General features: G+C 39.1%; 1 protein-coding gene across 4 annotated transcripts in view; it reads left to right on the top strand.

Moving 5' to 3' along the window:
* NEK7 (NIMA related kinase 7) overlaps window positions 1-11,961 on the top strand; it is a 62,364-nt gene that overhangs the window by 2,909 nt on the left and 47,494 nt on the right. For 2 of the 4 annotated variants that reach the window (XM_027713309.2, XM_039389784.1), the window contains exon 2: window positions 9,896-9,980. In XM_027713309.2, coding sequence (XP_027569110.1) covers window positions 9,924-9,980 — 57 coding nt within the window. In that variant the 5' untranslated portion in view covers window positions 9,896-9,923. Of the gene's footprint in view, window positions 1-3,907; window positions 9,551-9,895; window positions 9,981-11,961 lie in introns of those variants that run through there. The other 2 variants (XM_039389783.1, XM_027713310.2) reach the window with 2 other exon arrangements.

The raw sequence follows: 11,961 nt of genomic DNA on the forward strand, positions 1-11,961 counted from the left end.
CTGTGGATAGTCATAGGAGTTAACTGACTAATTTCCAGAGAATTTGTTCAGTTTAGCTGCGTTACATCTGCTTTGCAACAGAGACGAAAATAACTGACCAAAATACCAAAGTGGTGATAAGGGCAGCCTTTAGAGCACTGATTTGCTGTGTTTATCACCATTTGACCTCCCTGGCCGCATGGGAGGGAACTGAGCTCTAGACTGAAGTACATCATCTTGCTATGTGTTTCCTATTTTAGTAAGTATTAAAGTGATTCTTCCTGTCAGGTTAGTTAAAAAAGCTTCAGAGAAGCAGTGCTATTAAAATGAGTTGCTTCTCTGGTAAAGAACATCCTGTGCATTTGTCTCTAGCACATGGAACATAACTATGCTTTAGTTGTGATTTTTGTAGCTAGAAAATACACAGTATGTTTCAAGTGCCATTATTCCCTGTTGGGCAAACAGAACACCTACTTAATTAAGGGAATTTCTTATAAAACTTTAAAGAAGCCATTAAAAAGAGGAGTTGTTAAGAAAATACTATGAATAATCATGTTAAAACCTGATTGCATGTAGTTAATCTTGTGATATTAGTGATTTTCTTGCTTTGGGTTACAGGTGACAGGGTAAATAGACTGCTTGCATCATGGGGCATTTGAGAGTCTGCATTCAAGCCTCTTTGCTTTAAGCTGCTTGGAATGATTTATAACAAAGTTATTGCTGTCTTATTTAGTAGCTGGGTTTGTGTTGGACAAGACTAATTACTTCACAATGTCATAAAAGTACATGTAGAGCTTGTAGATTAGATTCTTGCTGAAGTCTTTGGGGGAGATTTGAGCTGGATGCTGTGAAGTGTTGATGAACCAGTCATTTTCAGTGCATTTTAATTTTCTGTTGTCAGTGTATAGTGTTGACAAAACTACTGATTCCTAGAAAGCCGAAGGCAAAAATATCACAAGTGAACTTAAAGTTAATTCTAAAATAAGAATTAACTTGTGGTGGGAAAATGTATAGCATTCTGCCCTGTAGAGGCCCTTCTTCTGTACCCTTTTCGTTCTCATCTGAGAGCAGATCCAAAAAAGGAGTTGTCTTTGCAGCAGTGAACTTCCAGTCCTTGGCCTGACTGAAACTCAGAAGTCTGTGTTAGGTATGTGGGCTGTGTGTGAAGCTCATGGAGACAAGCAGGACTTCATAGGAGGAGTAGCAAGCAACCAGCAGAGTACTGAATGCACAGCTAGTCCTCGAGGATACTCCAGAACCACAAATTGATCTAGCATATTTTAGGCAGTGGCGGTTTAGTGTAAAACATAGAAACAGCTGTGAGCTTAATTGTTTGCCTGCCTCTGAAGTGAGCGTGCTGGCTGCTACCTGCTTTGCTTCTGGACCCAGGGATCCTGGGTTACTCACTGTTGTTATACATGATTTCGGGATTCAATGGTAATGCTGCTCAGAGGGTCACAGAAAACCTGGTGTCTCTTTTCTTTATAGTGCTTCATTCATTTTTATCATCTTTGGGCTAGCAAACTATATACTGCAGGTATATTTTTTTCACCTTACCTGCAGTAAGGTGTTATCTTGCACTGCTTTCTCAGATATTTATACATTTCTTTAAGGAGTGTATGGAATTTGTTGTTAAATGTGTTCTTCATCACCTGTAGCAACATGGACGTTATCAGACACGGTTGTGGCACAGTGGTATCCACCCAGCCTTCCTACCAGGATGTATTTTCCCTGTACCTAGCCATAATGTGTTTATCTGACAGTGCTTCCAGTCTTTTAATTTGTCCTGCGTATTTGTTAACTATGTGAAGCTCACCTGTTTACACTTTTAGTGAATCTGTTCAGCATCTTTTTGCGAATAATTTGTTTTTACAGATGCATTTAAAACCATCCCTTCATTAGGGAATGATCTCTTCCCTCTCTGCATGTGGGAGTTGTAAGGTTTTGGGGTAGTAAGGCTTTCCAAATCATGTCTTAGCTTCCTTCTTCTGAAAAATCTTTGATATTTTTTTTTTTTCATTTTGTCCCCAGTTTGACTTGTTACCCTGGTTTGTTCTCCTTCCATTTAATTTGCTTCCTAGTTCTAGTTTTCCATACAGTGTTCTGTTGACAAAGCTCTTGGCTTGTTCAATCAATTGCCTTCTCTCTGTGCTGGCTCTTGCCTTCCAGTTACAGCTTTTTTGAGTTGAAGTGCTTGTTCAGCTCCATGCTAAGGGTGAAATACAGTTAAATGTGGTGAGCTAATGTTGGTACTGTTGCCAGAAGGGAGATGTTCTGTTTTTCCTACAGTTCCCTTCCTACATCTCCTGTCCTTGAACTTCCCCTGTTTTTTTCCTCTGGTGCTCAGCAGACTCCTGCATGCCCTGGTTCTGCTTACTGCTTGCAGAGCATAAGCCCAGGTGCTTTAGAGAATTAAATCAGCTCAGCACCAGGTCCAAAGAGTTCAAGGTGGGAACTCAGGATCATGTGGCAGAGAAAGGGAGGGAAAGCAAGACCTTTGGTGTTACTGAGCTATTAGATTGACTTGTATAATTTCATGTTAGAGATGTAGTTTGGCAATAGATTGAACTGATCCAAGTTAGGGCTGTTCTAGTCCCAACTATGTCCTCCCCTCTGTCTTTTGCCATCATGATTCTGTCGTCTCTACAATGGTACGATTCGGGGAAATTAACTGGGAAAAAGTGACTTTTGGTGAAGGTTAGTTTTCAGCTTGTTTCAATTCTCTTACCAGGACTCTGGGTAGCCACAGGAGCCTCACTGCAAGGAGGATCTGGGAGTCATGGCTGGAGGCAGGGGAAGCAGCAGCATCATGTAATCAGTTCATGCCATCTTAGAACTTAATTCTTACAGAGGCAGGAGCACAGTAGAATGTGATGTGGGCTGAGGATTTGCTTTCCTCATAGTATCATAGTTAGATACAATACTTCATTCCCTGTAAAACTTTTCACTGTGATGTGATCATGATCCACCTATGTCCCTTATAACTGGCTATTCAGTATGAAGAAATGGGTTATCAAATTTCTTTCAGGTGAATTGACGTTAAATGAAAACGCAGAAGGCTGCTGCTCAAGCAGTTTCAGTTGTGTTTCTTCTTCAGTTCACATGAAATAAACAAATAGTTCAATAAGGGGCAAGTCAGTGCATGTACAACCCTTCGGGAGCACCTTGCAAGATAAGCAGTCTGCTGGAGTGACATAATTGAAATAGAGAGGGAGAAGTAAACAAAGTATAATGTCTTAAATTGTGCAAACGAATGAAGAGGAAGGGGAGCAGACTTGCGAAGCGGGAGGGCTTGGACTTTAATCTTCTAGTCAGACAGCACTGAGTGAATTCTTAGTAGTTGGGGGAAGACAGTGACTGCTGTATGTGTTTTCAGGGTTGGAATGGAAATACACCTGATAAGTTGGGCCAAGTGGATGAGAAAATTGCATATGAACCATTTGTACGTTCTTTTACATTTTTGGAAATGTATGATTTGTGTATGGCTGCTTCTGTTCTTGCTAAAACCAGCTTTTACCCCAGCTTAACTCTCGGTGTGTTCTTTGAGTGCTTTGACTGAACCGCCCATGAGTGGGGAATTTGGACATAAATTTGCTGGAAAATGCAGTATTTCCATATAGTTAGCTGATGTCTACTTGTAGATTAACAAGGACTGGGGATTTGTATTGTCCAGATTCAAGGCTGTCTCTGCAGAGGAGAGGTATGTCTTGTCATCTTGTGGCTTTTAGGAACTGTTTCTAAAATAAGACTAAGTTCTAAAATTAAGGCTAATCCTACTTGAATATAGATGTATACAGATTGATATTCGATCACTTTCAGCACTTTAAAAGTTGCGTATACAACTTTCCTCTGTTTTGGGTGCTTCTGCAGAGAATTTGACAAATGAGTATGTATTTTCCACACTTTTTTTTTTTTTTTCCCTGGACAGTGTGAAGCAAATATTTGCTATTAGCCAGCAGTGGTAAAAATGAAATATTCTGTGTACACACAGTTAGGTATAGATGTGTAATCTGTAAGAATGTGCTGACATGTGTATATCTGCATATATATGTATTACTATGCATAGATATAAAGTATGTGTATATATAAGTATCCTAATAGGGATAAATGACATTTTATTGTGATAGTGATTAACATGGTCTTCCAGTACTGAGTTTGCTTTATCTCTTGCCAGTTAGTCTTGGCAGAGTTCAAGTGGATGTCAGTTTACATACATTTTGAATTATTAATGCTTGCATATAAAAAGACATGTAAATATAAACATTATAAATTGCAGCTACACCCAGTGTTGAGTGGGTGCTGAAGTGTTGATCAGTGTTGATGACCTTACAAAGTGTAAGGGCTGGGTTTGACCAGCAAGCCAGTTCCTTCCAGTGGCCAAGCTTTTGCCTTAAAGAGGTTAAGAAATTACTTAAGACAGTCCAGTATATAAACTAATACTGTGGCTGTTTTTTAACCTGCTCACATCAAGCTGAAGGGCCGGGCTGTCATTTCTGGGTCTGAATTTTGTCTCCTCCCACGAGGTATGTGGCTTTGGTCTCAGAGCTGAGGGTTATGTCAGTGTGACTCTCCAGCTGACAGAGAGCAGTGCTGGAATCGGACTGGCACGCTCGGGCTCCCTGGCACACACTGCTGGGATTAACAGTGGTGTGGTGGGCTGCCTGATTGTGTTTGGGATATTCAGTAAGGCATTTGGAAATCTAAACCCTTGTTTCCAGAGCACAGGGCTTTTTTTCAGGTTCAAGCAGGGTGACTGAATATTCTACCTACATTTAAATTGTGCTTTTGGGTAGCTGAGAGTCAACACGTGATATAAGCAAATGGGAATATTTCTTTAGCCTGTATGCTTTTAGCAAAGTAGTATTAATATATGGTTTTGGTTTTGTTTTTCCCCTCAGCTGACGATGATCCTTATCTTTGAATTTAGCTAGCAAAGAGTTGAAAAGTTTAGTTATCTAAACCTTGCCATTTTAAATCCAAGTTAGATACTGAAGAATCTAACTTGAATCCAAAAATAGGATATGTAGGGTATTAAATGGATAATTGTTTCTGGAGAGCCTTGGCTCTAACCTAACTCAAATAATGGCTATAGTAAAAACTAAAAATACCTGCCTTTAATTGATTGTGTAATCCAGAAGTAAACATAGTACATTCCTTCGTTTGTGAACAGCAGCTAAATTGACTGTGTGCCTGATCAGCACATTGTGAACTGGTGTAACTTCATGTTTCTCCGTGTTAGCAATTATGTGGAGTAGTTACGTCTATATTTTGCAGAAAGAAAGAAGACTGAGATTCTCAGATTTTCAGCAGAACTGTAACACTGAATATTCTGTTAAGTAGCTGCTGCTTTTGCTTTTTTCTTAAAGTAGAGCTGTTTTTGCTTTGACATTGATTATTATATATTCTCACTTAAGATGCAAAATTGATAACCAAGTGCATAGCGTGTAGCTAATGGAAACCATGTATCACTGAGACTATTAATGATGTTTTCTATGGGAAAACATTGTATTTTTTATTGTTGTAAAATCTGCTGTCTGTTAAAGCAATACCATTTTTGCCTTAAGACCACGAAATGTATTTCAATGTGAATACTTTAAGGACTTGAGGCTATGAAACTAGTGCTTAAAAAATGTTTCACGTGATTAGGCAGTGCATTTAAGCTTTTTCTCCTGAAGTAATTTGATCAGGTTTGTGAAGACTTAGTTGCTAGACTTAAGTCACAAGGATTTCAAATTTTTCCCAGGTATCTTTCTTTTTAAAATGTTATTTTAAAATACATTCCAGTGATCTGAAAGCAATGAGCTCTGGCTCCTGTTCAGGAGTGTGTCCTCTGCTCTGACTAACAGTCATGGGTAGTCCCACCTCTGCTCTAGCAGGCTGCTGGAAACCACCTGGAAAGCTGAGTGCTGACTGTGGGATGTGAGCTTGGGGTATAGGAGCGCACCCTTGCCTTTATATCTTTGCATAATCTTCAGATGTGTGGGCAGATCTCTGAGAGCGTTGACAGGTGGCCACTGAGGACCTGAATAGGGACAGCGAGGCCTGTTTGTGAAGGAAGGAAAGGGTGTTACTCCCAGTTCAGGCAGTTGCAGTTTGATAGTCTTACTGGTGAGGACTTGGCTTCCTTTTGCTGTCTTGTGGAGTAAATAGTGTCAATTGGAGGAGTTTGGTGCAGCTGTGATTTCAAATGAAAAATGGGTTGTGCTGTCTGTATCCCCAGGTACTTCTTCCTGCATCCTTTATGTGTAGGTGCCACCTACTGTTTCAATCAACTGAAAAAGTCAAAGATTTGAAATATTAGTCATTAACCAGAAGTCATCTCATACCTGTAAAGTGTTAGCAGCCATATAACCTGAGTGTAAGATTTAACATATATGGATGTGTCCTGTGATCACTGTTGTGTGCAGGCTGTCTGAATGCAAATGATTTTCATCTTCAAAACGGTGAACATTGTCTTTGCAAGGGAAATGATTCAGAAAGTGTTTCATCGTTCCCTTCTCTGCAAGTGGTGTTCTGTAGTCAAGGAGTCCTTTCCCTCTACATGATTGGTTTGAGAGTGTTTAGAAACGTGAGTTACATTTGGTCCCTTGGGGGTTTTGGAGGGTGGTGCTGGTGTAGTTGACTCACCCCTCTCCTCCTCTGTTGTCTGTTTTCTGTGAACCATTATATATTGTGGTGATGGATTTGCAAAAGAAGACTTTTGTATTACTTGTTTAAAGAGGTGACATACATCACAAATAGATGTGTTTTGTGATTGCGTTTCAATTTTCAACAAGCATAGACTCTTTGCAGTATTTTTAGTGTCTTTTCACTGTAAATTAGAACTTGAAAACGATCTTTGTAAGAGTAACAATTACTGCCTCAGTTCAAGTTTAAACTTGATCAATATTATACCATTATATTTTGACCTGGAGTTAATATCAAGGTGAAAGGCATGCCTCACAATGAAGTCTTCAGGCAACAAAATCCAGTTCTTGCTTATGATGACAAACAGTACAAGATTCAATTTGCATCCTTGCCATCCCTTTGCATCCTTGGGATTTTGTATGATCAAAATGTCAGATTTCTCTGAAATGTGAATCTATCATTGCAGTCTTCAAAGACAAAAGCAAATTAAAAAAATAGAATAACTTCTGTATATGGGCATAAGATACTGATCTTTTGTCTTTCTGCAAAAGTAACAACAAATCCACAAGTTAATCTTCCATGCTTTGTGTGGTAGAATGTGTCACCTCTTTGGTCTTGCTTGTTTTTTGTTATAAAACCAAGCCACAGAAGGTGGAGCCACTGGCAGTGATAACATGACTTCTCCCATTTCTGCTCTTTTCCCAGATTCAAAAAGGGAGAAAAAAGAGAGAGACCAAGTCCCAAACACTTGGATGGATGTGTCCCTGACCATTCGGATAACACGAACATGTTGTGTAATTCCTGAATCAACATACATCATCTAAACATTTCAGCTTAGATTTCATTAATCTTGGGTATATATTTGCAATAGGGGATAAAGAGTTTTGTGTTTACTTCTTTTCCCTGGGCATTTTGAAACAAGTGTCTGACCCATAGGAGTTATCTTTTGGTGCATTACATGGTCAGGATTTTCAATACTTAAACATATTAGTAAAACACACACAAAACCTTCAGTAGAAATACTGATGCTATTGAAAAGATTAAAATTCTTATAAAGACTCTTCAAAATAGCACTTCAGAAAAGAATTATTACCTTTTTAGCAGTGATGGAAAGATCTCTACAACAAGAAACTAGCAGAAGATTCCTTATTCCTTCCCTAGAATTTATTGCAACTGGATCAACCCCTGTGAATCTACCTGGAGAATTTAGATGAAGCTTTGTGACAACAGTTTAATTTTCAGTGCTGCTGTGTTATGATTTCTTGCCTTGGAGAGGAGGTTGTATGGGAGATGCTTTAGAACTTGCCAGAAGAAGTGTTAGTGTTGGTGTCCTAGTGCTGGCTGAAAGATTGCCTGGTCAGTGGTGTGTGCTGTCTCTGCCAGCTGATTCACCCTTTCTCAGCATGATCCCTCTGTCTTAGAGGTCTTAGAAGTCTTGGCAATTCCTACTTCTTTTTTCTGCTTCTCACTGTGGTTTGTAATTGATTTCTTTAAAATTATTTATTTTATTTTGACCTGCCTGAAAGTGCTTTTTTTGGATCTTTTTTGTCGGTGGACTAGTTGCAGTTAATACATTACAACAGGAAATTGCTGCCTGTCTGCTTCATACAGGAGTATGATGGGTGGGAAGGCAAAGCCTAAAGGGACCCTTAGTTGCTCTGGAGAGTGGCTGTGGTTTGATGTTAGGAATAGCTAATGGCACTGGGATGGTGGGGGGTGACTGCTTTAAATGGGCCAGGGAGAGCGGATCACTAATGATTTGTTTGTGTATCCAATCCCCTGCTTAGTACCCAAGGTGGAAACTGTGTACACATGGAGAAACTTTGCAAAGCTGCTTTGTGATTATTTTGTCTATTAGTAATGTTATCACAACAATACTGCAAGAACAACAACAGTGCTGTGAGCACGAACTGTTCGTTAGTTTCTTAAATATTTTGCAATTAAGCCTTTCTAAGGTTTTCTGCTTTCTGTTATTTCTAGCCCTTTTAATACTCTATAGACATTATTGGTAAGATTTGCATGCGTTTTAACAGCTAATAGATTCTGTGCTTTCATGCTGAACTTTAAATGCAATTTGAGAAAACTTTATGTACTCACTCTAAACAAAGATTTGTGGAATGTAAATAACTTTGTATTCAGAAGTACATAGGTTTAGCAGAATAAATTTGTCATAGGAAATTTCCTAATGTTAAATGTTAGGAGGTATCATAAAAATTGTTTTATGTCTAACTATCTCTAGAACATTCAGGATTTGGGGCAGGAAATAAGAAAAAAAATACTAAATTGAAAAGAAAGAATAGTATCCCTGTCAGACGCATGACTCTTATTCCTCCAAAGATCTTGGCAGGTTTGACCAGGTAATAGTCAGATACTTCATGTTGGTGTGATGAAAAAGTTGTTCAGGGCTTGCCTCTTATTTGTATGGAAGTTTATTTCCTTGTTTGCATTTGAAGCTGCCAGGGAACTTTCTGTTGTCTTCATCTGCACAGAGGTAGCCCCTGTAGGCACCAGTAACACTGGTACTGCACCTGCTCCCCTCAGCAGTGTTGAATAGCCTAAGAAAGGATTCACTTAGTTGAGGAAAAGAAAACCTCCTGAGTATTTGTGGTTTTGTCTCTCCTGTTCTTCCTAGTAATGATTCAGTGCATTTTACAATGCTTATGATTGGTCAAAGCCTTGGGAACTTGGCAGGGATCTTCTCTGATGGGAAATGAGAAGTTCATGGTTGAGAATAGAGGCTGTGCTTCTAATATAGTATTTCAAAGGCCTTTTAACTAGCTTGTCAGAATGTAATGAGTGTACCTGGTTAGCTTTTTTCTATTTAGGTGCAACTACTCTTGCATACTCCCTAAAATCTACAGATTTTGCCACGTAAGCCGTATGCGCGCTGCAGTTTTAAGTCTTCTGCTGATCTGCTATTTCCTGTGCTGTTCGTAGGTCCAAGGTACTGGCCAGCAGGTATCTGTGAAGTTAAACAAGCAGTTGGTGATGTTAAAGAATAATGAGATGATACAGCTTTTATTAGACAGAGCCATTTGTCTGGTGCAAGTAGTTTGAATTCACATTTTTTAGTAATAAGTTCAGATGCGTATAGTGATTTATTAAGTTTTATAGAATAGCTAAACATAAAAAAAATCTCCTTTCCCGAACAGCGCAGGGATGGAATAGTTAAATGTTCATAAACTCAAGCATACAAATGAGAAGATGAATTACTTTGTTGCTCTGCTGATTTTCATCAATCATAAATACAGACTGAATTACAGTGTAATGACTGTATTTTTCTTTTCAGGACATAAGGAACACTTGTACGTTACAGAATGGATGAACAATCACAAGGCATGCAGGGGCCTACTGCTCCACCATTTCAGCCACAGGTACATATATCTGGTGTTGGGTTTTTTTTTTAAACTTATTCAAGAGTGGATGCTATCATTTCTCAAATAGAGGAAGAGATAATTTTATTTCTTGTTGGAATAATGAAACTGTAAGCAGATAGATTGTGTTCTGGTGATCCTGAAGTTAATTGTAATTGTCTACCAGTGTGTACTGGTGCATGACGTTATTGCTGCCAAGGTGCGGGGATTTACACTTCCCTGTGTTGAACTGCATGAGGGTCCTGTCAGCCCATTTCTCCAGCCTGCTGAGGTCCCCTGGGATGGCATCATGACCCTCTGGCACATCAGCCATTCCTCCCGTGTTTGTGTGCCCCGTGAACTTGCTGAGAGTGCTCTTTGCCCTGTCATCTGGATCATGAATGACGATGTTGAGCAGGATTGGACCCAGTATGGACCTCTGAGGTACGCTGCTAGCTAGTGGCCTCCAACTAGACTTTGTGCCATTAGAAGCTCATTTTCTATTTGAAAGTAAGTGCCTGAAAGCTCTGGCCTAGTCTATTATCTGCGAAGTTAAAACACTGTACTTCATTACTTCCAAGGACGTTTCAGAAGTGCGGGTACTGAAATACTCCCAAATCTCTTGCATATTGTGAAAAGGATGATGGAAGAAGGTAAAAAATCTGAGGCATTAGACTTCTAAGTTATAGAATTTTTACAAGAGCAGAATTTTTTGTTTTGTTTTGCTTCTCCAGAAGCTGAAGAACAATAGTTTGTTTCTTCTTATACAGAAGACATTGCATGTCCTTGCTCAACATTGCTGTTCTGCTCTCTGTTGACTAATTTGATTGTATTCCCCTAAAAATGAGGGCTTAGAACTCTGTGGGTATTCAGAGTGCACACAATAGACTGAAGGAGTGAAACATTTTGTTTTCTGTTTCATTCAAATCCTTTTCTTAGAAATGTGTAGCTTGCTTTGAAGTTTTTCAGCGGTATTTTTTAAGTCTTTTTCCTGTGTGGTAATAACGAATTTAAAAACAATGATTCACGGTCTTCAGGGTGGTATTTCCCATTAAGGGTAGGATTGGTAGCCTTGGCATGCTAGTACTCAATACCAGGGTGGAAATGTAGGGAAATCTTCTGTAAGGCTTTGCAGTCATATTTTGAGCTGGTTATTTGGATAAGTTTGGATTCTAAAGAAACTTTATTGAAGCATTGTATGTATGGAACAATGTAAGTTTCCTTTGGGATTTCACTGGTAACTTCTTCAAGAAAATAATTTTTCTGCTGCTGTTTCTCAGTTTGGAGCTGACTATTAATCTGCTTAATGTAATCTCTTAACCTGAGAAAGCTTAGTTTTATAGGGTAGGAATCCTCACAGAAGAAACCTGGTTAAACATGTGTAAAAAGTGTGTGGTATGATTGCTTCAGTGGAAAAACGTGTCTCATAACCTCCACTCATAACTGCTTTCTAGAATCTCTGAATTGCTGCAATTCAGCTATTTGTTTGGCTGTATTTTTTAACTGAATCTGTGAATAAATGAAAAATGAACAAGTTGGTTTTTCAGTTTTATTTTAACAATCCAGATCAGTTTTTGAGTCAGTATAGTGCACTGGCATATGGTTATGTAGCAATACAGAGCAGGTTGCAATGGGGGAGAACAAGGACCTCCTGGGAAGGCTTGATGACAGGAGAAGAGGATGTGGGCTGGGCTCCTTGATTGTAAGATAGAGCGTTTTGGTGAATAAAGACTTCGTTGGTTTCTTCAGCATCCTCTTAACAGATGTTGTCTTTTTATGTGCCTCCTTAGGTCAGTACTGAAGTTCATTGATAGTTTCTGGGACTTTTGATGCTTTATATGATGGGAACTGTATGCAAATAGAAAATTTTGGAAAAAGACTGAAGTAGAACACCTTTTGAGAGCTCTGGCTAAAGTGAGAGCACCTGTATGGCATAGTCAGAAGTTAACTGTGAATGCCTTGTAGTAACTACTGTGGCCTTTTGCCATTGGATGCTTGCCTT

The sequence above is a fragment of the Pipra filicauda genome, unplaced genomic scaffold, assembly GCF_003945595.2.
Source record: "Pipra filicauda isolate LSUMZ 115617 unplaced genomic scaffold, ASM394559v2 scaffold76_size2844353_pilon, whole genome shotgun sequence".
NCBI lineage: Eukaryota > Metazoa > Chordata > Aves > Passeriformes > Pipridae > Pipra > Pipra filicauda.